Source organism: Pseudorasbora parva, chromosome 12, assembly GCF_024679245.1.
Source record: "Pseudorasbora parva isolate DD20220531a chromosome 12, ASM2467924v1, whole genome shotgun sequence".
NCBI classification, from domain to species: domain Eukaryota; kingdom Metazoa; phylum Chordata; class Actinopteri; order Cypriniformes; family Gobionidae; genus Pseudorasbora; species Pseudorasbora parva.
Window position 1 is genome coordinate 19824127 of NC_090183.1, and position 26368 is coordinate 19850494.

General features: G+C 38.7%; 1 protein-coding gene across 3 annotated transcripts in view; it reads left to right on the forward strand.

Moving 5' to 3' along the window:
* LOC137094135 (centrosomal protein of 95 kDa-like) overlaps positions 1-26368 on the forward strand; it is a 210422-nt gene that overhangs the window by 174895 nt on the left and 9159 nt on the right. The window contains exons 19-20 of one of the 3 annotated variants that reach the window (XR_010908600.1): positions 5975-6082; positions 7380-7451. The exons of 1 other annotated variant lie outside the window; for it this stretch is intronic. Coding sequence is in view for 1 of the 2 variants with exons in the window: in XM_067459432.1 (XP_067315533.1) it covers positions 7380-7451 (72 nt within the window). In the remaining variant the exon portion in view is untranslated. The remainder of the gene's footprint in view (positions 1-5974; positions 6083-7379; positions 7452-26368) is intronic. One more of the 3 variants, XM_067459432.1, reaches the window with a different exon arrangement.

The window sequence follows — 26368 nt, forward strand, 5'->3', positions numbered from 1 at the left end:
TTTATCTAAATGAGTCAATATTAAATCAAATCACAATATTTTAATTGAATTGAAATAACAAAAAAGTGTAGCTTACCAGAAATCTAAACACTGTAACATGTTGTAACTAAACCTAATAAAATTCAATTGTTACTAAAATGTTAGTGACAATCACAATACACTTATTGGCCCTCATTTATCAAAAGTGCGTACACCAAATTTCCAGCGTAAACTTTGAGATTTATCAATATGGACGCTGGCGTACAGCACGCTCAAATCCTACGCCAGCTCAGGAGATGGTGTACGCACGTTTTGAGTTAGTGCGAAAATGCGCGGAAAAACAATTCCTAACACCACAAAACGCCCTGACAAAGATATGCTATATTATGACCCACTGTAAAAAAACAATAACAACAACATAGTAATTATAAACTTCAGTGTTTATTTTTGTGCAACATGGACTTCAATGTTTAATTTGTGTGACTATATCAAAGCATTTGATTTGAAGGCATATGCTTTACCTGACGTTAGGCCCGGCAGCTGCGCACGGACTGGGACTGAAAATAATTCAGACTGACAAAATAATAATGACATTCTTCTTCTTTTAAATAATACTAATAATAAAATAAATAATAACGACATTCTTCTTCTAAATAACAATAAGCCTCATTAATAATAAAAATCCTAATAAGAAGAAGAATCTTACAAATTGTCATGCTATTATCCTATTAATGTGAATGAATGGTACTCCACATCATCATCACTATCGTACACTTCAATAGCCTACATGCTGCCTACATGTGCCGTGATACGAAATTAAATGCTAATTGTTTCAAAACATGTTCTGTAAAATAATGCATTGATAATTTCGCATCCAAACAGCTATTTAAACTGCTGGAGTGCGGTTCTCAACCCCCACACTATTAACAGTAGACATTTTGTTTTTGTGGAGATAATAGAGTTACACTTTGAAATAAATATTCTGTCATCAATGACAGTAGATCATTGGAAAAGGATGGAAAATGCCCTTCATTTTGTTTGCACTACAATTTACAATTGTTACCCACATAACTCAAGTACCCCAGAATGCAGTCTGGACGATGGGGCAGGACGACACATTGGGCATGCGCATTCCTTAATGTACGATTTTATGAATGAACTAAAGACACATAGATAATAGATTAATTTATTGTTTTAAAACGGGTGCTTGGTGACGGTACTTCTGGTATAATTCAGGCTAATAGAGCTGTTTAACATTTGGCTTCTTCATCAGTGTCGGTGGATCAGCACAAACCCGGCAAATGATAATTAATTATTAACTGTAGTATTGTACACCTCCGAACTCAAAAGGCTAATTTTAGTTTAAAGCAAATAATTTAAACGAGATTGTTGTCCAATGCTTGCATTACTTTGTATAAAGTGCTAAAGTGATATGAAGTCTTTCCCTGTTAATAAAATATGTGGGCCTATGTAGGTCTATGTTAGTTTTAAAGGTAAATATTTGATATTGGATATTATAAATATGTTTGTCGCATAGATTTATTTCCATTATGTGTAAATAAGTTTAGCTATACATATGTTAATACATTAATTTGCAGTATGTGCATATTTTAATTTCTATAATGTGTTAATATATTAGTTTTCTATATATGTAAATCTTTTGAATTATATATTAACGCTGCTGTTTAATATATTTTACATAAGTGTACCTTCATATATGTAAATATTTTTTATTTTATAAACATCAATACATTTGTAATGAAAGTCAAAATTCCACATTTTCCTGACAATGCAGTCCAAATCTGTCTGCAGGGAACACATGCTAAATAACAATAATTTGAGATTTTTATTGATGTTAACAAAAAGTTAAAGGGATAGTTCACTTTAAAATGAAAATTCTGTCATACTTTACTCAACTCTCAAGTTGTTTTAAACCTGTATGAATTTCTTTCTTCAGCTGAACACAAGGGAAGATATTTTGAAGAATGTCCATAACCAAACAGTTAACTGGAGCCATTGACTTCCATAGTATTTTTTTCTTCTTACAATGGAAGTCAAAGGCAATGTATATGCTGGTTGTTTAATTATATTTTGTAGAGATTTTTATAGATAGCCATCAGCTATGAACCAGACAATACAGAGTTCTGCACTGTAATGGTGTTCCAACCTATACACCTTTGCTTTGTAAGGAAAACTGGGTTAGTCTACACTCTTAGAAGAAAAGGTTCTATATAGAATCCTTCTATTGGCGCTATGTAGTTGGATCCCCTAAAAGGTTCACTGCAAAAAATGCTTTTTGTCTTTTGTCTTGTTTCTAGTCCAAACATCTAAACATTCTTAAAACAAGAATAATTTACTAGACAAGCAAAAGTAATTGTCTTATTTTGGGAAAAAATAACTCAAAATTAAGAGAGTTTTTGCTAAGAAAAGAAATGCATTTTTTTGCAGTGTTCTATATAGAACCCTTTTTAAGTGCAATCTTTCTTGACATTATAGAACCCTTTTAGCGTAAAAGGGTCTTTGGAGTATAATCAACTATACTTGTATATATAACCTTTTAAGGGTTCCAAATACGTAGCGCCGATAGAACCTTTTCTTCTAAGAGTGTATTTAACCATCCACCATTGTACCACAAGGCTCATTACAATGGATATTTTTTAATAAACGCTAACAAAAATATAAATATTTAATTGATGAGTTGTCAATACAGTATATGACCTAGTATATGACTTTAGCCCAAAATTTAACATATCTAACCTAAAATGTTCTGCTGCTGAATTCAAGTTGTTTCTGCGAATAACAGCATCTATTTGCTTGTCTTTTCTGTAGCTTTCAGAAGGTTGTACAAAGTTTGTTCTGATTTATTGTTGAATGTGCAATCAACTGTATATATTTGTACCTAACCCTTTCCCATATTAGATGCGTTTTGGGTGTTGTTGTTTTTTGCAGCATTCACGTTAAACACCAATCCTGCCACTCAGTTGGTGTAATACAGTTACACGCCGTCTACTGGGACATCATGTGCATGCTCTTATATTGGAACCTCAGTTCTACCAAACTGTTGCCTTCTCATGCCGTTCTATGGCAGCATCTGAAACAAGAAAGAAGATAAAAATATTTGGATTAGTTGGTGGCCACTTGAGGTGGTTCTGGTTAAGTTATTTGTGCCTACAGTAAATGTTTTTTTTTTTAATGCCCTGTTATGCAAATTGAATTAGCGTTAAAGAAGTCATGACATGATAAATCAAATTTGTCTTGATCTTTTGACATACAAGGTATTTTGTATTAAAACATTCTGCAAGTTTCATAGCTTAAAACATCGTCCTCATTATAAACAAAGCATTCATTCTAGGGGATTGTCAAAAATCAATGTTGATGCAGCTGTTGAACATGATGCTTCTGAAGACAGAGACATCAGACAGGTCACATTTTCTGTGCAAAAACAAATGAGGTCAACATTTTCAGTAAAAAAAAAGTTCATGAAACGATCCTACCTAAAAGTTTGTCACTGATTTTGCACAAACATTTTTTTTTCCTTTGTTAGTCATTTCATTTGCGTCTTTGAATCTGGATTTCTACCCAATACAAATCAGACACAAAGATTAAGTAGTGCAATAAGAAAGATTACAGTTTGATGAATGAACAATGATTGCCCTGTCTATGCTACGCTGTTATTCGCGTGCATATGATACGCACTTTATGGCGTATTATACATACGAACAAAAGAACAATATAAAATACATATTGTAAATTAGGTAAAACACTTTCTTACGGCGTTTCCCTGTTAAAAAGCAACCGCCTCAGGTCTGATCCGAATCACGCATCAACAAAATGCCTCTATGAGAGCTGTTTAGCTCTCAACTGCACATACATATTTTACAGCAATAAGCTGTATTGTGGCAATGCATAGTTTATGCGAAACCATCCAATGTGTATTTGTCATTCTGAGTATATACAGGTCCTTCTCAAAAAATTAGCGTATGCGATAAAAGTTCATTATTTTCCATAATGTAATGATAAAAATTAAACTTTCATATATTTTAGATTAATTGCACACCAACTGAAATATTTCAGGTCTTTTATTGTTTTAATACTGATGATTTTTGGCATACAGCTCATGAAAACCCCAAATTCCGGTCTTAAAAAATGAGCATATCATGAAATGGTTCTCTAAACGAGCTATTAACCTGAATATGAATCTGCTATCTGAATCAACTAATTAACTCTAAACACCTGCAAAATATTCTTGATGCTTTTAAAAACTCCCAGCCTGGTTCATTACTTAAAACCACAATCTTGGGTAAGACTGCCGACCTGACTGCTGTCCAGAAGGCCATCACTGACACCCTCAATTTAGAGGGTAAGACACAGAAAGAAATTTCTGAACGAATAGGCTGTTCCCAGAGTGCTGTATCAAGGCACCTCAGTTTTTAGCACGTCTGTGGGAAGGAAAAAGTATGGCAAAAAAACATTGCACAACGAGAAGAGGTGACCGGACCCTGAGGAAGATTGTGGAGAAGGACCGATTCCAGACCTTGGGGGACCTGCGGAAGCAGTGGACTGAGTCTGGAGTAGAAATATCCAGAGCCACCGTGCACAGGCGTGTGCAGGAAATGGGCTACAGGTGCCGCATTCCCCAGGTCAAGCCACTTTTGGGCTACAGAGAAGCAGCACTGGACTGTTGCTTAGTGGTCCAAAGTACTTTTTTCGGATGAAAGCAAATTTTGCATGTCATTCGGAAATCAAGGTGCCAGAGTCTGGAGGAAGACTGGGGAGAAGGAAATGCCAAAATGTCTGAAGTCCAGTGTCAAGTACCCACAATCAGTGATGGTCTGGGGTGCCATGTCAGCTGCTGGTGTTGGTCCACTGTGTTTTATCAAGGGCAGGGTCAATGTAGCTAGCTATCAGGAGATTTTGGAGCACTTCATGCTTCCATCTGCTGAAATCTTTATGGAGATGATTACGTTTTTCAGCACGACCTGGCACCAGCTCACAGTGCCAAAACCACTGGTAAATGGTTTACTGACCATGGTATTACTGTGCTCAATTGGCCTGCCAACTCTCCTGACCTGAACCCCATAGTTATATTGTGGATATAAGGATATTGTGAAGAGAAAGTTGAGAGACGCAAGACCCAACACTCTGGATGAGCTTAAGGCCGCTATCGAAGCATCCTGGGCCTCCATAACACCTCAGCAGTGCCACAGGCTGATTGCCTCCATGCCACGCCGTCATTTCTGCAAAAGGATTCCCGACCAAGTATTGAGTGCATAACTGAACATAATTATTTGAAGGTTGACTTTTTTTGTAGTAAAAACTCTTTTTTTTTTTTTTTTTTTATTGGTCCAATTAAATATGCAAATTTTTTGAGACAGGAATTTTGGGTTTTCATGAGCTGTATGCCAAAATCATCAGTATTAAAACAATATAAGACATGAAATATTTCAGTTGGTGTGCAATGAATCTAAAATATATGAAAGTTTAATTTTTATCATTACATTATGGAAAATAATGAACTTTATCACAATATGCTAATTTTATGAGAAGGGCCCGTACATATGATATGACAAGCATACACATGCATACTTTTTATACTTCTTCCTTTTATATTAATTTCAAAGACTTTATAACAGTGTGATATTTGATTTTCCATGTATATTTCCTTGTCTGCTGTAGGTAATGCAGGGAGTCTTGTGATAGGTTGTTAAGCCAGCTAATCAGAATTTAGCAGTCTCATCTCTGATTGGCTGGAATTATGTCATTATTGTTACGTTGAGTTGTGTTGAGCAAGCGAGCTGACGAGCAGTCAACCGAGACGTTGTGCGTGTGAAAGAGAACTTTGGCGCACATCCAAGTAAACTTATATTAAATGCAAAATTGATTTTCGTTCGCTTAAAATACTTTATTTGCGAGACGAACATTTCTCAGCAAAACTCAGTTCATGTGCGTGCAAAATGCCCTTTTGCGCACTCAAAATATGATCTTACACTTGCAGAATTGTGGCAGGATGGTAACCCCATAGATATCCCTCCACTTGGCCTCATTCATCTTTCCTCGATTACAACCAGTTGTCATGTCCCTGCAGCTGAAAAACACCCCCATGGTAAGATGCTACCACCACCATGCTTTACTGTTGAGACTGTATTGGACAGGTGATTTTTTTTCCACACATACCGCTAAGAATTAAGGCCAAAAAGTTCTATCTTGGGTTTACCAGACTAGAGAAACTTATTTCTCAACATCTTGGAGTCCTGGTGTTTTTTAGCAAACTTTCATGTGTCTTGCACTGATAAGAGGCTTCCGTCTGTCCACTCTGCCATAAAGCCCAGACTGGTGGAGGGCTGCAGTGATGGTTGACTTTCTACAACTTTCTCCCATCTCCCGACTGCATCTCTGGAGCTCATTCACAGTGATCTTTGGGTTATTCTTTACCTCTCTCATCAAGGCTCTTCTCCCCCGATAGCTCAGTTTGCCTAGATGGCCAGCTCTAGGAAGGGTTCTGGTCATCCCAAACGTCTTGCATTTAAGGATTATGGAGGCCACTGTGCTCTTAGGAACCTTAAGTGCAGCAGAATTTTTTTGTAACCTTGGCCAGATCTGTGCCTTGCCACAATTCTGTCTCTGAGCTCTTCAGACAGTTCCTTTGACCTCATGATTCTCATTTGCGCTGATATGCACTGTGAGCTATAAGGTCTTGTATAGACAGGTGTGTGGCTTCCCTAATCAAATACATTATAATCTAACATAGCTGGACTCAAATGAAGGTGTAGAACCATCTCAAGGATGATCATAGGAAATGGACAGCACCTTAGTTAAATACAGTGGGTTTTTAACTTAGTGGGTATTTAATGGATGCAATATAACAAAGTGAAAAAATTAAGGGGGTCTGAATACTTTCCGTATTCACTGTATATGAGTGTCACAGCAAAGGGTCTGAATACTTAGGACCATGTGATATTTCAGTTTTTCTTTTTTAATAAATCTGCAAAAATTTCAACAATTCTGTTTTTTTGTCAATATGGGGTGGTGTGTGTGTGTGTGTGTGTGTGTGTGTGTGTGTGTGTGTGTGTGTGTGTGTGTGTGTGTGTGTGTGTGTGTGTGTGTGTGTGTGTGTGTGTGTGTGTGTGTGTGTGTGTGTGTGTGTGTGTGTGTGTGTGTACATTAATGAGAATAAAAATTAACTTAAATTATTTTAGCAAATATATTTATCAGAGAGAAATACGTAACGTACATGCAACGTACAATTGCAAAAAAAAAAAAAAAAAAAAAAAAAATATATATATATATATATATATATATATATATATATATATATATATATATATATATATATATTGAAATTATGTTGGCCCTGTTCATTAGTTTGTGTAATGTATCAAGTATTTTTTGTCCTTTTGCAGTTTTCTTTATTGGCTGAAACCTTAGCCCATGAAAGGCAAGATATACAAATCCGTACGAAGGCACAGGAAAAGGTGAGTGTGTGGAAAATGGAAATTAATATTTCATCCCTTAACTGTAAAAAAAAAAAAAAGAGTCAGGTGTCCAATAGTGACTGATCATATCTAGTGATTGATCATATCTATTTTTTTCAGTTGGCAAAATTGAATTTCTGTGAATTAAATTGCATCAATTCACAGAAATTCAATTTGGCCAACTGAAAAAATTTAAAAAAATGTGATCAGTCAATAGAAAGTTTTCAATTGGAGACTTTTTTTTTTTTGCAGTGTTTGTCTCAGTCCAGTTTTGCTAGGAGTCTTCCTGTAAAGAATGTCACGTGATCTTGTATAACAATAATATATACTGTACATATCAAATGTATGGGGAATTATTTTTTTTTTATTTATTTTTTTAAAAAGTCTTTAATGTTCACCAAGGTTGTATTTATTTAATCCAAAATATAAAAACAGTATTATTGCTTATACAATAACTGTTTTCTATTTTATTATATTTTTAAATATTTTTAAAAATAAAGAAATTATTTTTTTTACTATAAAACTATCAAAACTATATTGATACATTACTGTTTATGATTTCATACTGCTATATCTATAACAAAAAAATCATTTACATGTCTTGACATCATATCGGGGAGATAAGTCAGTAAATTCGAGTAAAATCACAGGTTTTGCTTATTCCGTGCGAATGCGCCACGCAAAACTCAGATGTGGGGGAGTAATTTTTAAATCACAGAGGTCCCTAGATAATACTAATCCCATGCGAAATAGTACTTAAGTCTCAATGTCCCTTAAATTCTGCTTTTTTAAGAAAATCTCTGACATCTCTCATTGCCCTTCTTTGTTGCCATAGTTTATATGGTGTTGCATATTCTGCATGTCTTTTATACTGTCAATGCTAGGAATGGATTTGATCAAAACTGAGGGTACCATTACAGCACGTTTCCACCCAGGAACCTGCATGCAGTTCAGCAGCATTATTGTGTTTGATGCCTTGCTTATGAGCCTGACATTTGATAATTGCCAATTTGGTTGGATACATCATAGCTGAAATGAGTTTGATAGTTTGATCTCCATGTTAAACATCTTGGTTATGTATGTAAACCTCATTCCCTGAAGGAGGGCTCGGAAAGGCCACGTCGGAGTACCGATGAATAGGAATCTCGCTAGCAAGAGCTAATCTACTTTGAGTGTAACTAAACGAGCCAATGCACATTAGCATGCAATGATTGCACCAGCTACTCATGCCACACAGTGCGGGTATGAATGAGTTACAGGTGCTTGCATCAAATGCAACAGTATTTTGCTGAGGAGCTGAGTAGGTGAATTGGCACTAGGGTTGTAACGGTATACTGGTATGGCGGTATCGTGATATTGACATACGATTATCATATTGTGAGCATTTGCTTATACACGGTTTTGGTGAAAAAAATGAAAGCAGATCTCACTTGCGCTACTGCGCATATGCAACTTCATTACACGTCACTGTTTGGACTCCACTCTACATGTACAGCTAAAAATTCTAATCTCTATCCCCTGACCAAGAAAAGTTACAATCTGCAGTATGGGAATACATTGGGTATTCGAAAAAATGAACGCAGGGTTGTCCTTGAAGATGGTTTTCCAGTTTGCATGAAGAGTGGCTACAAAAGCAGGAAATACGTCAAACATATTTTCACATATTCATGAACACTATCCATCCATATCGATAAAGATGCTCTGTTTGTAACTTAAGGCCATTTTGAATCCCGAAATCCTGTCATGAAAATGGAATTTAGGGATCACAGATGTCGTTTTAACACATTAAAAATATTTTACGTAATTAATGTCCTGTCCTGTGCTTCTGAGAGGAGCAACCATGGAAAAATATGTAGGATCCCCGCAGGGTCACTCACATAGCCCAAGCCCAATACCTTTTCTCAAGGATTCAGCGGCAAGGGGCCAGATGCCGAATGCTCCGCCTCGTCCGTGGACGACTCACAAAGTTTGTTTATGGAGAGTATATAAGCGGCGTAACATAGACTGTAAAAAAAAATATGCACAAGTGTCCATGACGTCACCCATAGGATTCTGATAAGCCGTTCTGAAGCTTAAAGTAGAGACGAGCTGGGTGTTGCCATCTTGCAAGCAAGTCATGCTCAAGGATAACAGAAAATGGGCAAAAGGGCAGGATGTGGGCAGAGCTGAGGTGACGCAATGACTATAGAGGGTGGATAAATGGCTGTCACTCAAAGTAACCACGGCCTTAGTTATGCAGAACTTTAAGGCTTTATATAACATATACAAATGAGATATAACTGAGCCGGGAGCACGAGTAGCGACCAAACATGAGAGGGGAGAGAGGAAAAAAAGAAAAGGAAATTTAAAAAAACGGCCGCCACCCCACCTCGACCCAGCGGCAAGGCAGTGAGCTCTCCGTCCCACCGGTCTTCACTCACTCCAGCACCACCGCCTCGGGCAGCCTCTCGCGGTCCTTCTCATCTGCGCTGCCCGAACTCCTCAGCACCGCGATCCCCCTCCGCAGCGAGGGCTCTCCGACAGCGCATCCTTCCTTCCTCTCGGGCTTCGGCACCAATGTAAACGTTCCATAAACGTTCGTAGATGGGAAGGAAGGAGGCGGGAACTGGCGAACATTCAACAACTTTTATTAAATAAACAAAACTAAAGTAAACCGCGGGCAGCCCCTCACGGACGACTGCCCGCACAAACATAACAAAACTCAACACAAAGTCCAGGCCTGGTCCTCTCTCGTCTTCCACTGTCTTTGCTCCTCCCTTTATACTCCCGTTGTCATGACACCGTCACTCCGCCATGGTGAGACGAGACCAGTGTGTCGAGCAGCTGGCGCTCATTACTACTCGCCACCGGACCACTCTCAAGGTCCCTCTGCTTGCCACAAAATGATTAACTTATCATTTATGAAACATGACTATGTGTTCATAAATGATTAATGAGTGATATGTTAATTATTTTATGCATGTATTGTAGATTCAGTTATAAGTAATTTACGATTTATTAGTTAATGATGAACTAATAATTTACAAAACATAACTATGCATTTGTAGGGATTTTCAGATCAAGTGTTACTTAAGGTCTGGTTATGAGTGAATCAGATGACCCCTCCCCCCTTTGATACGGGGCACCAGCTAAGAATACTATCTTAACAATATAAGAACACTCACAAAAGAGCTGTTCAGTAATTCAGAATTAATGTAAATTAGAGGGAGTTGGTCATGATTTTTCTGAAGGATTTGTGATTCTGGACAACCAGTAGAGTCTTCAATCATCAACACAATGAAGACACAGTGTAATAAAGTGAACTAAATTTATTAACAATAGATATGCAAGAGTAAATACTTCAACGATTAATAATGCTAGTAATGGATATGTACTTCTAAAGGATAGTAAACTAATAACCAAAAAGTAATGGATGAAACAATAAAACCAATAAATGATGTGAACGGAATATAAGAATGGATAAATGCAATGCTGTTGAACAGAATGTAGCAATGGAAGAGAATTGTATGAGAATGCTTCTTATGGGAACCACCTAATGGTTCTGGCAAATGGGGATAAATGAATGCTTATTTATCATTAAACAAACAATAAACCTATTATTTGTTACAACCTAATCTCAACTAACTGTTATCTAAACAGGTTAGAAAACATATGCTGCATGTATAAACTAATGCCAAGGTCTCTAGAAAGAGGTTTGGTAATCTGCACATTATATTTACGTTCCACACAGTCAGTAATCAGTCCTGGCAGTAGATACGTCTTCCACTGGTTATGCGGGTAGCGTGCAGTGGGAAGGGCGCAGAGTTGCAAGTAGCCGTTGCCACGCTGGGCTGAAGAATGCAGAACTCTGGTTGTGCCAAGAGGGTCCTTAAACGTGGACCAGGCAGCTGGGTCAGTCGAATCTTGCAGGCTGGCTGCGTCACTGAGGAGCCGTGTGGGACCGGCAATGTCTGCCGATACAGAGGTCCTTGGTGGACTGGATGTGCTGCTGGAGGAGTCGTAAAGGTCAGATAAGATCTCTCAAGGAGAGAGCCCTTTTCCAGCTAGAGTTTGCCGAAAGCAATATAAAGGTTTTGCTTGCAAAAGCTTATCCTCCACTGTCTTGTAGTCTCTTTCCTCGTCATGTCAGAAGCTCAGGACGTGGTGTGTCTGTTAGTGTCTCCTTCCCCGTGGGGTTAGAAACACAGAATTAGGGTGTGTCTATCCAGGGACATATTTATCCCTTTCCGATGAGGAGGAGATTGAAATTCGGTGCCTTTCCAGTGAGTGTGATTGGCCACTGGGTTCTGAAGTAGGCACGGTGTTGCCCACCCTAGTGTGGAACTCATTTGCATAGCATAAAGTGGCATGTTAAAACAGTGTCTTAAATGTTTTACCCATGCATTATTTCTTTACCAAACCTCTTTTAAAAAAGAAAAGGCATTGTATGGAACAGCTAGAGACCAAACATGATAAGAAACGGCTAAGTCATCGTCCACGCATTCGTTTATCTGTTAATGGACCTGTCCCGTGGACTGTTGTTTTTACAGTCAATAACCATTAACATAAACTGTACTTTTTTGTGAAGATGAGGTGGATAAGTTGCAGTTCATATACATTTAAGACCTCCAAACATGTGTATGAATGGATTTAGATAGACCTCTGTGGCCTCTCTTTTGCTGCTGCCTCCAGGAGGTCCTGAAGGAATTTTTATGGCAGCACTTGCCTAAACCTTAGGAATGAGTTTGGTGGTTAAAATCAACTTGTAGACCAATGAGAAGTCCTCACCTTGATGGTGGTGGGTGCAGACGGTCCCCCCTTCCTGCCATGTAAGAGGTGTCCCATTGTAGCCCATCCACATTATTTGAAGATGAGTAATAGGCTGTCACTGATATCCCACCCCCAAGTGAAAGGCGCCTTCTTAGGTTTTGGCTCCACAGGTGAAGCTCGGAGGCTACCTAACTGGAGACTGATCCGTGCTAATTTAGGTATGTCAAACAAGATTTAATTCCTGAGGGGCTCATCTACTTCCAAAGTGTGTCCCTCAAAAGCATCCACTATTTCAAACTCCACATTATGTACATCTGCATTAAGATGGTACAGAACTACATGTTTGATGTGGAGAATTGCTCCTACTGGGATTTGAATTAGCGTAGTTTCATTATGGAGGGGTATCGGAATAGCTGCATCATGGTGGTTATATTTCATTATGGCTTCACTAACAGGTGTATTAACTAGCCACTTATTTCCTGTTCTATCAATTTGGGTGGCAGTCACCTCCTCCCTTTGTGTAGCAACAGCAATGCATTTGTCTTCCGTGGTTAATCTTTAAATGCCGCATAGGCCTACAATGGGGTCTCTTATGAAAGGTTTACTGGGGCACAACCAGTGAATATCTTTGACAACTGTACACATATGTGACCAGTCACGGAAAGTAGGGACACAAGTCAGGGGCATTTTGAGTTATTCACAGATTCTGAAAGTGTAGTCTCCAAGCTTTCCAACGATGTGTAACACATGGAAATCTGATAATATTTGGAGAAGTTTTGACCATCTGAATGTAGGCCTTTAGAAAAGTGTAAACGAGAGAAAACTGCCTCTAAAGTTTTGCAGTTCTCACCTGTTCTCATCTGCTGGGAGTGACAATAGGGCTAATTTACATCTCATTTAGCTAAGCCATAACCCCTGTAAAGCAGCATGGTTGCTAGTAACGACAGATGCAACGGGAAAAATCGGACCGCATACTACTAATACACAAGTTCACACTTACATCAAATTGAATAGAGTAAAGATAATACGTATTTGGCGTGCTGTCCAGGGGAGGGCTCCGGGCTCTGAATTTTTTGCTCAAACCTAGAGTACGATAAAGAAATGGGTAAAGTCTGTAACCGTGGCTATAGTGTAGGGGTAAGGCGCATGTCATTAAGTTTTGACGCATATCGATCAGAGGTTCGAATCCGCCTTTTGACACACTCTCTAACTGATAAACACTTATTAATAAACACGTTAGATGCTTTATTTCCACTTTTCGAATATTTTCTCAATTCTTTTTGAAAATAAATGCCTTTCCGATCTGATATGTGATGGGAAAAGGGAGTAGAGAGAGTGTGGCAAAAGGCAGATTCGAACCTCTGATCGAGTTGTGTCAAAACTTGATGACATGCGCCTTACCCCTAACACTATAGCCACGGTTACAGATTTGACCCATTACTATCGATATAGCCTCTGATTTCTTACGGTCCAATTCGTCTGACGCCAGTCTGATACATTCTTCCTCTTCTTCATCTTCGCTCAGTTGTAGATTAGGGTATTATCCAGTCTTATTATGCTGCTTTCATCGTCGCTTAGATCATCTCTACAGCCAGCATAAATAATTAGCCACGCGTCCCTTGGAGGGCGGGGCAATAACAAAAGCCAGTATGAAAATACACACAGACAAAACAAGGCGATTTCAACCTCAAAATATACGCTTTTAAATATACAATTAATGCCATCTCAAACACGGAGAGTCTTCTTCGTGATTTCAACTAACAGATTCTGCAAAAAAGCGAAAATCACATAATTTGAAAAAATAAACGCTTCTTTCTAATTTTGCTTGAAAGTAGAGCTGCCGACTTGTGTCCCTGGTTTCCATGACAGGCTGTAAGCTAAATGTATTTGCAGTGTTTGCATGGTTCCCTCAAATACCAGACCTAAGATATTCCTCACCATCTCCACCGGTAACAAGTATGACAGGATCCGATTTAATGCTAAACTGTCAACAGCAGAACTGATTTCTCTGCTGAAAATATATTTTCTCTTGTATCTCAGGCATTTTTTCCTTTCAACCCTTCCACATGTTTTTCCAATGTGGATTTGCTAAAGATTTTAACTGTTGAAGTACCAACTGTTGAAGTACCAAAGAGTGAGCCTAGGGCTGATGCTGCTGTCAGCAATGTACCAAGGAAGTGTTTTGGGCGTCTATCTCCCCATAATTCTTCCTGTGTTATATGGTGACTTTTTGTAGCTGTTTAAGCATGTGGATTGTGTCTAACTGAGCGTGTCCTATGATGTCCATTGGGCGACATGCCAGGGGACCATCCTCCCTGAGGTCACATGCTTTTTGTACACGTCAGCAGGGTCGAGCCGTACAAAGACTCTCTCAGTGTGGACATAACAGTCAGTCACTAAAATTCCAGGGGCATCCTGAAGTATAATGCCTGTAGGAGGACCTGATTCCACGATTTCCATGGGCTGGACTGCATTGAGTATGCAGATAACTATGATTAGGCTCAGCAGGTTCATTCTGAAATTTCACATATACGGAGTGTCACTTTTCACTACTTTGTAAGCAGAGTATAACTAACAAATACCACTATGACTAGCCACAAAAAAAAAAAAAAAAAAAAAAAGATTTTAATGTGGTATGCTACTGGTGATAGTTTTCCTACAATTTCATGATGACCAGACCAGTTTGGGAGAAACTTTTTGGGAACACCCACAGGCTTTGTGAAGTTGAAATACATCACCTTGTCTCCCACTTGGTACTCTGTAGAGCTGGACTTTTGATCATAGTATGTCTTTCTGCCCTCAGCACTTTTTTCCAGTTGCTCTTGTGCCCATGCAAATGTCTTTCCGAGGTGAGCCCTCAGGTCTGCCACATACTGGTGGGCAGTATATGCACTGGCCACACTGACATCTTCAGGTTAGTAAAGAAGATGCAGAGAGAGTGTCATTTGCCTCCCTGTCATCATTTCAAAAGGCCTGACACCTGTAGAGTTATGGGGTGTGGACCTAATGACCATTAAGACCAGGGGAAGTTTTACATCCCAGTCTTTTCTGTTAGCTGAAAGGTACTTCTTCAACATCCCTACAATTGTGTGGTTTGATCTCTCCACCTGTCCTAATGACTGAGGTAGATAAGAAACGTGAAGTTTTGCCTGGACTCCCAACATTCTCCACAGTTCACTCAATACAGTGGCTATAAAATGAGTACCGCGGTCTGAATTTACAGAGAGGGGTAGCCCCCACCGGCCAAACACTTGATTAATCAGCAAGATAGCTGTGGTCTCTGCTGTGTCATTTCGGGCTGGGAGACGTTCCACCCACTTGGTGAATGCACATGTCACATTAAGAAGGTATTTGTTACCTCTGGAGGACTTAACTACCGGACCCATCTAATCCATCTGAATGTTAGACCAGGGAAATGTTATTCCTGCCTTTTGAAGAAGGGCTCTGTGAGGGGGGTTAGATAGCTGAAACTGACAACAAACTAGACAACCCTGGATATAGGCTGCAATGTCCTGTTTCATATGTGGCCAGTAGGCTCACTGACGAAGGGTCTCATATGTTGCTTTCACCCCCCTGTGGCCTCCACAAGGCTCATCATGGGCATGCAGGAGCATAACCCCTCTGTGGGCTGTAGGGACCACCCATCGAGGTGGTGTGTTCTTGTCAGGTGAGTATATTAGCAAACCCTTCTCTAACCTTAAATTGTGTCTGATAATGTACAGAGTTTTCAGGTCACTTGACTGCAAGATCTTGCTCAGTTATCGGATGCTCTACTGGGTTAGAAATGAATAGGTAAATAGTGTTGATCAAAGGGTCCTGTTTTTGCATGGCCATAAAGTCAGTATCTGCTAGCTGTCTGCCCATCACCACAGTCTGAGGTGTGTTGTCAGGGGTTGCCACAGATTTCTTTCCTTGCCTACGTGTGACCACATTAAAACTTACAAGAGTAGGCTCTGGTGTTGGAAACCACTCCTCCTGGAACTTCCATGGAGTTCCTGCAATGGCACCTGCTTTGGCTGGCCTGTCAGCTTCATCATTGCCTGTTTTGTCTGGCCCTGGGGCTTGTGAATGCCCTTTTACCTTCTTCCAGTACACTGTCATGCCATTCTGACTGACAAGTTTGTCAGAAGCAAGAAACAATTCCTTATGCTTGACTTCCTTTCCTCTGGCATTTTCCATACCGTTCGGTTTCCAATGGGGGAAGTGAGAAACAAAGCTGTGTCTGGCATAGTTTGAATCAGAACAGATTACCAAGTCTCTGATACTATACTTTGCTGCTTGTTGCAAAGTTATGAGTACAGCAGCAATCTCTGCATACTGACTAGACTTGGAGCCTAAACAAAACTGTTGTGCACAATTGGGGGCATTAGCCTCCCAAACTAATCCTACTCCAGCCTCTATGTGTTGTTCATGGTGATAAGAGCACCCATCAATGTAGGCCTTAGGAAGACCGGTGCAGACATTTTCATCATAGTAATGATGGCTTGTTGTCAGTAAGGGTGTGGTGATTACTGCTGACTTTTGCTGGGTTATCTCCATCAATGCAATAGCTACATACATGGCACATAGCTAACCCTTGGCCTAGTGCCATCTTATTGTTCTGTGAGTATCTCACCTCCACCTCATAAACTTGCAATGCCATCATCCATGTGGCAATTCGACTGTTTGAGAATCTACCTTCTCTGAGTCTTTGGCTATTTAGAAACTGGACGGGCTGATGACATGTCTCAACAATTACTTTCTGACCCCCAATATAGCTACGGAAATGTTCAATTGCCCATACTGTAGCGAGTAAGGCTTTCTCACAGTCTGAGAACTTAATCTCTACACTACCGAGTGCCTCACTAGCATAGGCAACAACCCGCTTGTCTTGGTCATGCTTTTGGGAGAGTGCTGCACTGAGGCAGTGCTCAGAAAAATCAGCTTGAAGGAAAAATGCTTTGTCTTTGTCAGGGTAGGCTAGGCTAGGCATGGGGCAGTGCACAGCCTGTCTTTAAGTTCTTTTATGGCCTGCGCCTGTCTTTCTTCCCAGCTAAATTCTCTACCTTTCTGAAGCAGTTCATGTAATGTTCATGCAGTTTGGCAATGTCTGCATAATCTTTTATGAACTGACGGGAGTAATTGCATACTCCTAGGAAGCTATGCAGTTCTGAGACATTTGTGGGAGGTTTAATATTCTTTACTGCTTCTATTCTACTAGACTAAGGTTGAATACCATCAGGGCCAACAGTCAGTCCAGCATACTCCACCTTTGTACTAACCACTGTCCTTTGGCTAATGAGAGTTTAGCACCTGCCTCAGTGAGCTAGGTGAGAACATGTCGGATCTCTGCTAGATGATCTGACCAGGTCTGACTACACATAAGGATATCATCAACGTACATCAGGTTACCGCTTGTGGCTGAATCACCCATAGCCTTGTGTAGAAATATGTTCAACTCAGCAGGGGAGTTTGAATAGCCAAATGGGCACCTGTTCCATGTGAACTGTCTACCTCCAAAAGAAAATGCCAGTTTATACTGATCTGCTGGGTCTACCTTCATTGTCCAAAAACCATTTGCCACGTCAACAGTGGAGAAGTATTTAGCTGTAGTAACCTTAGCTAGGTCTTGGTCAAGATGTATCATAGGCCAACGTGATAAGGGAACCTGTTTGTTGAGCTGCTGGTAATCTACAGTCAAATGCCATTTTCCGCTTGGCTTTAAGACAGGCCAAACTGGAGAATTGTAGGTGGAATTGCACTCGCGTATGAACTTTTTCTCTAACAGGGAATCTATAATTTCCTGAATGGAGTCAAAAGCAGTGAGTGGTACTCTATATTGCCGCACAAAGGTGGGCAGGGCATTTGAATCTGTGGGAATATGGACTGTATGGACATCTGTGGCTCCACAATCATAGGAATCTCTGAGTATGGTTCAGCGCATTTTACTGTATCTTTCTCACAGTTCATTGGTGCCTGCAACTCTTTGGCCTTCACAGTATGTACCACTATCACTGTCACTTTCAAAGTCTACTCTACACACAGCTCCCTCAAATACACCTGGATAGGTTATGATGGAAATCATTTTGGTAGGGTAGGTGAGATATAATTGCTCACAATTGTCTCTCTCTATAGGCAATTCAGGAAGATCTCCTATGACAGGAATAGTTGATTCAAAATCATGCTATCGATCAAGTATCCTAGAGGAGTGTGGGGAGGTATGCAAATATTTCCTCTGGTGATATTTTGTACAAGTAGGTAGGTTGAACGGTTGTACAGTTCAAGTTGTGGGTTACCACAAATTGTGAGTCCCAAACTGCAAAACTTAGCTGGAAGAGGGCTGGAAGAAGGCTCTGGTTCATTTCTTGACCCCTTTTTATGACAAGTCTGACTGGAACCTCTGCAGTTTGGGGAGGAACCACTGTGTCAAACTCATTCATCACCTGACATGCTTGGGGAATTGTCTGACCAGAGCGCATGTTGTGTGGATCACATGATAATACATTAGGGCCAATATCGGCCCTGGACCACAGCACGTTGTTGACTGTGTCTAACTGCACACCTAATCTCACTAACACATCAGAACCAATGTATACTGAATGTGTCAGGTCAGTTACCATAATCAAGTAGTGTTGGAGCTGTTTATGGCCAAGCTTAAGGAAGACAGAGCAAACTCCAACACTCTTAACTGTTGTTTAGGGGTAACTAGTGAGCCAAAATCTTTGATTCTTCTCTACCATGGGAATCATGCAAGGCATCTCTTGTGACATTTGATATAGTTCCTGACTCATCACTGACTTCTCTGACCAGAGTGCAACCATAGCATCCTCAACCAATACTTCATTAACATGTATGCCTCCCACCACTTGTGGATTATATACATGGGTGTTAAGAAGTTCCAGGGCACACAAGAATGCATTTTTCTTTTTGCATTTTCTAACAGCTCTAGGGGTATCGTGTTCTCATGAGCTGTGTTTGCTGACTGGGGGTTGATGATTTGCATTTCCCTCACAACAGGAGAGTCTTCACTAAGGTGGGTATCCTTCAGTTTCAGCTGATTGAGCTGGATGTCCTCTCTACCTCCACTGCCTTGCATACCTTCTGACTAGAGCTAGTCTCTTCGATTGGCCGTGGGACTCTGACTTGTGCCCACAATTGACAGTTGTGGTAGTCAATTAATGGTGTGAGCCTATTCAGCAGATCCTGGCCAATAAGAAGCTACTCTGTGTCAAAGGCAACAACGTAGAGAGGGTGAACTATCTTCATCTCACCAAAGGTTAACTCCACCCACACCCGTTAACAGGGGCCTGATCCTGCGTGTAGCTGGTTATCTTGATCTGACAACTCTCTACCTTAAGCCATTTAACAAGCGAGTTGGTTACTTGGGTGAGTTTTTTTAAACAACCCAGGTGAAACCAAAGAAATTTCTGAGCCAGTATCTAGCAGGGCATCACATGTTAATACACCTTCAATGTACACATAAATATATATTCTTCTGGCCCTTCCTCTCTGTGTCAAGTCACCAAGGAACTGACAGAGACTGGGATTAGGTCTGCTGACATCTGATTCGTTAGGCCTCACAATCTGTTGCATCGTTCCCCCATCCCTTGGCTCTTCTCCCCACCCTATGAACACTACACATTTTTTTATGTTTTGTAGATTCAGTTATACATTATTTACAAGTTATTAGATATTGATAAACTAATAATTTACAAATCATGACTATACGTTCATAAATTATTAAGTAATATGCAAACGATTTACAAATCATAAAGTATCTTTAGTATCTTTAAAAACAAGCATATCATAAAATAATCAAACAGAGCCTTAGTAAATGGTTATTACTAATTAATTATATTATTAATTACTAAAATGTCAGCATACCATTACCTCAATAAATTGTTAAGGATGAACAATTGAGGATCCACTTGTAAATGATGAGTATATAATTTATTGATGCATATCCCAATGCGTCAGATCAAGACAAATTTAATTCTTTGCATTTGTAAAAGTAGACATCATTTTATAAATATTTATAGGCTACTTTTATATTTTGGAGCAACTAACCCCACTCCTACCCTAAACCTACCCACTTCTAAACAATATAAAACACGTAACAGGCAAATAAAAGTACAATCACAGTCACAGGTATTTACTGCAAAAACTGACCAAAAACAGTATAAAAGTATTAGCTCATGTCGCATTCCAAGTTTTCTGAAGTAATACGAAGTAATCTTGAAGTAATCGAAGTAATCTTTCTGAAGTAATCTTGATATAATGTTTTAATTGTTGAAATGATGATCCCCTCTTGAACACATATTTCTCATATTTCTCATTCGGTAGGTTTAGGGAAGGGTTACGTGATGAATAGGAGTTAAATGCTTTCAGGAATTAACTATTTACACATTTCTTTTGCAACAGGTGAGGAATAGCAAATTGAATTTTTACATGTACATGTGTTATAGGGGACGCATTTGTAACGGGTGAGAAAAATCTACAAATGACATATACAAAACATTTACAATTGAGGAATAGTCTACACTTTAGATTATGCGTTGTATACATGTACAGATTATTTGTAACGGGTAAGAAAGATCTACGAATGATGTCTAAGACATTTACGAGTGATGATTAGTCAACACTTTAGTCAACACAGATTAGGGGATGCAGAAAGTGTTGTAAATGCCTTGTTTACATGTACAGATAATTTGTAACGAGTGATAAAGCTTTGTAAATGATTTATTCATGCATTTAACATGCCTAACATGTTGAACACTTTGTAGTGTGTACTTTAATGTAAATGCTGACTGTGAGGGTACAGACAGCTGTCTTCTCTATGCATGCTATTTTTTTTAAAGATAACTTTCGACAGATTTGCAAATTGTTAGCATATCACTTCATCATTTATGAGTCATAATTTGTAAATTATTAGTTTAGCATTATCTAATATATTGTAAATAATTTATAACTGATTCTACAAAACATACAAAAAAGTAACAATTTGTCATGTTTTGTAAATTATTAGTTCACCATTAACTAATCAATTGTAAATTACTTTTTATTTGTAAATTACCCGTGCCGCTTTGTGTTTCCACAGTTTCATGCAGAATAACATTCTTCATCTGCTGGATGGATTATTAAAGTGTTTAATAAACTCTATCATCAAACAAACACTAATGCTTTGACACAGATCGTGCTGGACAGGGACTAGAAAGAGTTTTCTTCTTCAGGTATGGAAACAACAACCAACGTTCTAGAGAAATATTAGCTGATTATTTCAGAAATATTAATGTAAGTTACCTCGCATCTGCACCCACATTACCCATCAGCTTACTTTTTTGACACACCACTGGTTTTATTGAGTTTAACTATCAAAATCTGTGTGGCAAAAGCTGCGGACAGTGACAGATATATTGTAGCGAAGTGCAGACCAGTATCGATTTAAGTGTAAATGCAACAGTGCAGTTATATCTATTATTTTTTTATTATAAAAAATATGTTTGTCATCTTTTATGAAAATCTTAAATGTTATTGACAAATTAAATTAGAATAATAAGACTGAGGTAAGAATAATAATAATATTCTGTTACCAATCCAATCAAATCATTATCAACTAGAAGCTGCATCTAAATTCTGAAGTGGCATTTAGATCTTGCAAACTGTTTTTCTGCTAGGAGGATTTACACATAATTACTATTACATAGTGTTATGAAATTAGAGATTTAAATAATATATTTGAATAGGCCTAGCCTTTTGAAATATGAAATTAATGGGGGGAAAAAATTAAACTATACTTAGATTATAAGAGTAATTAAGACCCCAGTGGTGGCAGCACATAACTGTCTTAATAATAGTCACTCATAATACTGTTTAATGTTTTAGTCACTCATTCAACCAATTCGTTTAAAAATGCTGATTCAGGAATCAAGCAAGTGGATATCAATGGGACATTGAATTATTCATTCAACCGATTCTTATAAAGAATCAGATTCATTCATGAACAGCACTGTCCAGTGAGTCAGCCCCACAACAGTTCTGTGGCTTTATTTTGCAATAGCATTAATTCATTTGATTTCAGCTTCATCCCTTGTTTAAAACTCAGTGTAATGTCTGAAATAAAAGTTATGCCTACTGCATATTTACATTTAAATACTGATGCGATTCGCTACATGTAACTGCATCTGCGTGTTGTCCAGTTGGTCACGCAGCTTTTGCCACACAGATTTTGATAGTTGAACTCAATAAAACAGTGGTGTGTCAAAGAAGTAAGCTGATGGGTAATGTGGGTGCAGATGCGAGGTAACCTACATTAATATTTCTGAAATATTCAGCTAATATTTCTCTAGCACGTTGGTTGTCGTATCCATGTATCCATCCTTCTCTCTATAGAGAAGAAAACCCTTATAGTCCCTGTCCAGTGCAATCTGTGTCAAAGCATTAGTCCGGTTGTTTGATGAGAGAGATTATTAAACACTTTAATAATCAGTCCAGCAGCGGAAGAATAGCCTGCATGCCAGCCGAACTTAGCCCCGCCCATAATTTTTTTAGGTCAGGCAGTTCAGTCTGGCCTTGCTCCATAGAGGAGTAATTACCCCCGAACAGACACAGTTCGCAGGGTCCCCGCGGAGTCTTAAAAAGTCCTAAAAAGTATTACATTTCAAAATCAATATATAAGGCCTTAAAAAGTTTTAAATTTGCCGAAGCATTGCGTTCTAGGTCTTAAATAATGTTAAACAGGTCTTAATTTTCCTACGTCCATGTAACGCTACCTCATTGAAATGCTCTCGCCTCCCGCTGCAAGCGCGCACGTGTGTGTGTGTGTGTGCGTGTGTGTGTGTGTGTTTGTTCCGTGGTGTTTGTAGTTCTTTCTTTTGCTAGACCAACTATTGTTCGCTCTATTACAACTACAAATTAGACAAGCATGCTTCTTATATTGCAGCCAATCAGCTTTCGTGTTATTGGCACAAGCCTCTTTCTGATTAGTGATGGGAAGTTCGGTTCTTTTCCGCGAACCGGTTCTTTCGGACAGTTCATTTCCATGATCCGGTTAAAAAAACCAGATCACCGGTTCTTTTACGTCTTTAATACAGTGATACACTTATAATAATACAGTGACAGCTTTGTTATGATGTTTCCAAACGTGATTAGTTTTATACACTTAACCTGCATTTCGTTCCTCTGAACAAATAACACGCATGCGCAGCTCATCAGCTCATCGGTTCTCAGTATCGAACGTGTCTGACAGAAACGTTTTTTGATTCTGTACTGCTGATCCGAGGATCCGACAACCGGTACGTTCGGTTACACGCGCATGCTCAGTATCAGCTGCTCGTGAGTTCATCAGATCTCTTAACAAAACATGTCTCACTTCAGCTAACGATTGGAGTTACAGCATCTACTTCAAGATATTCGTTTTATTTCTAGTTTGAGAGACTGTCACTGATGGCAGAAAGTTAATAACTACAGTAACTTGTGGGATCAGCCCTGATTTGAGACGCGAACCGTTTAGAACGATTCAGTTCGATTTGGTGAACTGGTTCGACCGGTTCACTATAAAGATCCGGTTAAAAAGAACGATTCGTTCGCGAACCGGACATCACTATTTCTGATCGTACCCCACAGACACATAAAACGGATTTTATTCTTCAGCTGAGTCTGACGGTTCTTGCAGTTGCAGTTCCGCGATTGTGAACGCGAAGGCGAATCTCTCACCATCTTGCATAATGACCAAATAAATACCCGATTGCACTAAAAAAAATAATAACAGTGATGTGAACTCCGATGTCAGGCTGCGTGTGTTTGCTGCCTGTCAGCGCTCGCGCGAGTGTATTGAATGTGTTATTTCTGTTTGAATTAAGCTAAATTAAGTGTTATGCTCATTAGCCTCGTTACTCTTGAAGCATCAAATATACACATTATGCATATGTCTATATCCTGATTTGAGTTAAAAAAGTTTGGGACATGTCAATAAGTACTGGATCTGCGCATTAGTAAGTTCTCAAACTGAAATTAAACTAATATAGCTTAACAACAAAACAAATGGGGAAAACAGCACTTACACTTAAAGGAACACTCCAACTTTTTTAGAAATAGGCCTTATTCAACTTTGCTACATTTAGATATGTGGGGAAATGCATTTTAGCTAAGCTAGCGGCGACCCTGCCAAACTTAAACAATGCATGCACTGAGACAAATGCATTTGCCCACATATCTAAATGTCTAAAGAAGTTGAATAAGCCCTATTTCTAAAAAAGTGTTCCTCTTTGTAGATATGCATATTTATGTTGTATTTATTTGTACTATTGTCCTAATAAGTATATATTTTATTACTGACCGATTACTTATGTAATTACTTGAAAACTTTTTACTTCTATTAAGCAATTGCTTTTTGCTTTGGTTTACTTTTGTTGGTCATATTTCCCACCCCAAGCGATCGTGTTATTAAAGATAGATAGCACACTACTGGATCAGCCTTTTTTTTTCTTTTTTTCTTTTGTAAAGTACTCTGTGTATCATTAAATTATTCTATTTTTTTTACAACACCGGCAAAGATTGTGTATTCCAACCTGATTTCAGCGCACGTGCAGACAGGGTTGCCAAGTTTTTACAACAAAACCCGCCAACTACTAGCCCTAAACAATAGCTTCTCTGGGGTTCTCCGGGGGGGAAATGGCGTTTAGGGGGTAAAATGTGTGTCATTTTGGCAAGGTTCCTGCTAAAATTCGCACTCATGGGTCTATATATCACATAATAGTCGCTTCAACCCGTGGACATAGAAAACAACCCACGGGGAAAAAACGCGGACTTGGCAACACAGTGCAGTTGAACTATGTTGACATTTGACAATGCGTCGCTTCGTTGCTCTGATTGGTTGTAGCTCTATCCAATTGATGTCTTTCCTGGTTCGGTTGAAACACGCCCCATAATCACAGCCCAATGTAGCAGAACCAGACTCATATTCTGACTAGAATTGAGTATGACCACGTCAGGCTAGCGGAAGAATGTTATTCTGCACGAAACTGTGGAAACACTGAAAATGGCGCAGGTTGATCTTTGTTTGTCAAATCAGCGGAAAGGGGCGTTTCTTGAAAGCCCACATGTGGAAATCGAATATTCAAGCCTTTTATCCATTTTATGTCCCTGAAACTAAACATTTAAAATCAAGTCGAATTCTCGTTTTTTTTTTTTTTTTAAACGATAAATGAGGCATTTTCTAATTTTTCAACTTGATATTAAATTGAAAAAACGAATGAACGCAAAGTACACGGACACAAGATGGACGTGTGTGTGTGTGTGTGTGTGTGTGTGTGTGTATGTATGTATGTATGTATGTATGTATGTATGTATGTATATATATATATATATATATATATATATATATATATATATATATTTGTATTGAATTTAAATTCTGCTTCCTTTAATTCAAATTCCAATTGTAATTCTAGATCCTATTTGTCTATCAATGCTCTATCCTATTCGAAAAATGGAGTCTGAGGCACCACCATCATCAATTAAAAAGAGAAGGAGTGGGTACAAGAAGACTGGGAAAATGAATATTTGTGACTGAAAGGTGTTGAGGTGGATACCGAGAGAGCTTTTTGTGACCTTTGCAAAGCGTCTTTCTCAATCGGACATGGAGAGTAAAATACGATGTCAAACGACACAGACTCACACTGCAAAAAATGCCTTTTTTACTTAGTATTTTTGTCTTGTTTCTTGACAAAATATAAAAAAACATATCAAGCAAGAGTAATTGTCTTGTTTTGGGAACAAATAACTCAAAACGAAGAGAGTTTTTGCTTAAAATAAGACAAATAATCTGCCAATGGGGTAAGAAAAATAATCTTAATTCAAACAGAAAACAAGATTATTTTTCTTACCCCATTGGCATATTATTTTGCTTGATTTTGAGTATTTTTTTCCCAAAAAAAGACAATCATTTTACATGTCTAGGAAATGTTTCTTAATGCAAGAATTTTTAGATACAGTCTTGTTCAAAATAATAGCAGTACAATATGACTAACCAGAATAATCAAGGTTTTTCGTATATTTTTTTTTATTGCTACGTGGCAAACAAGTTACCAGTAGGTTCAGTAGATTCTCAGAAAACAAATGAGACCCAGCATTCATGATATGCACGCTCTTAAGGCTGTGCAATTGGGCAATTAGTTGAATTAGTTGAAAGG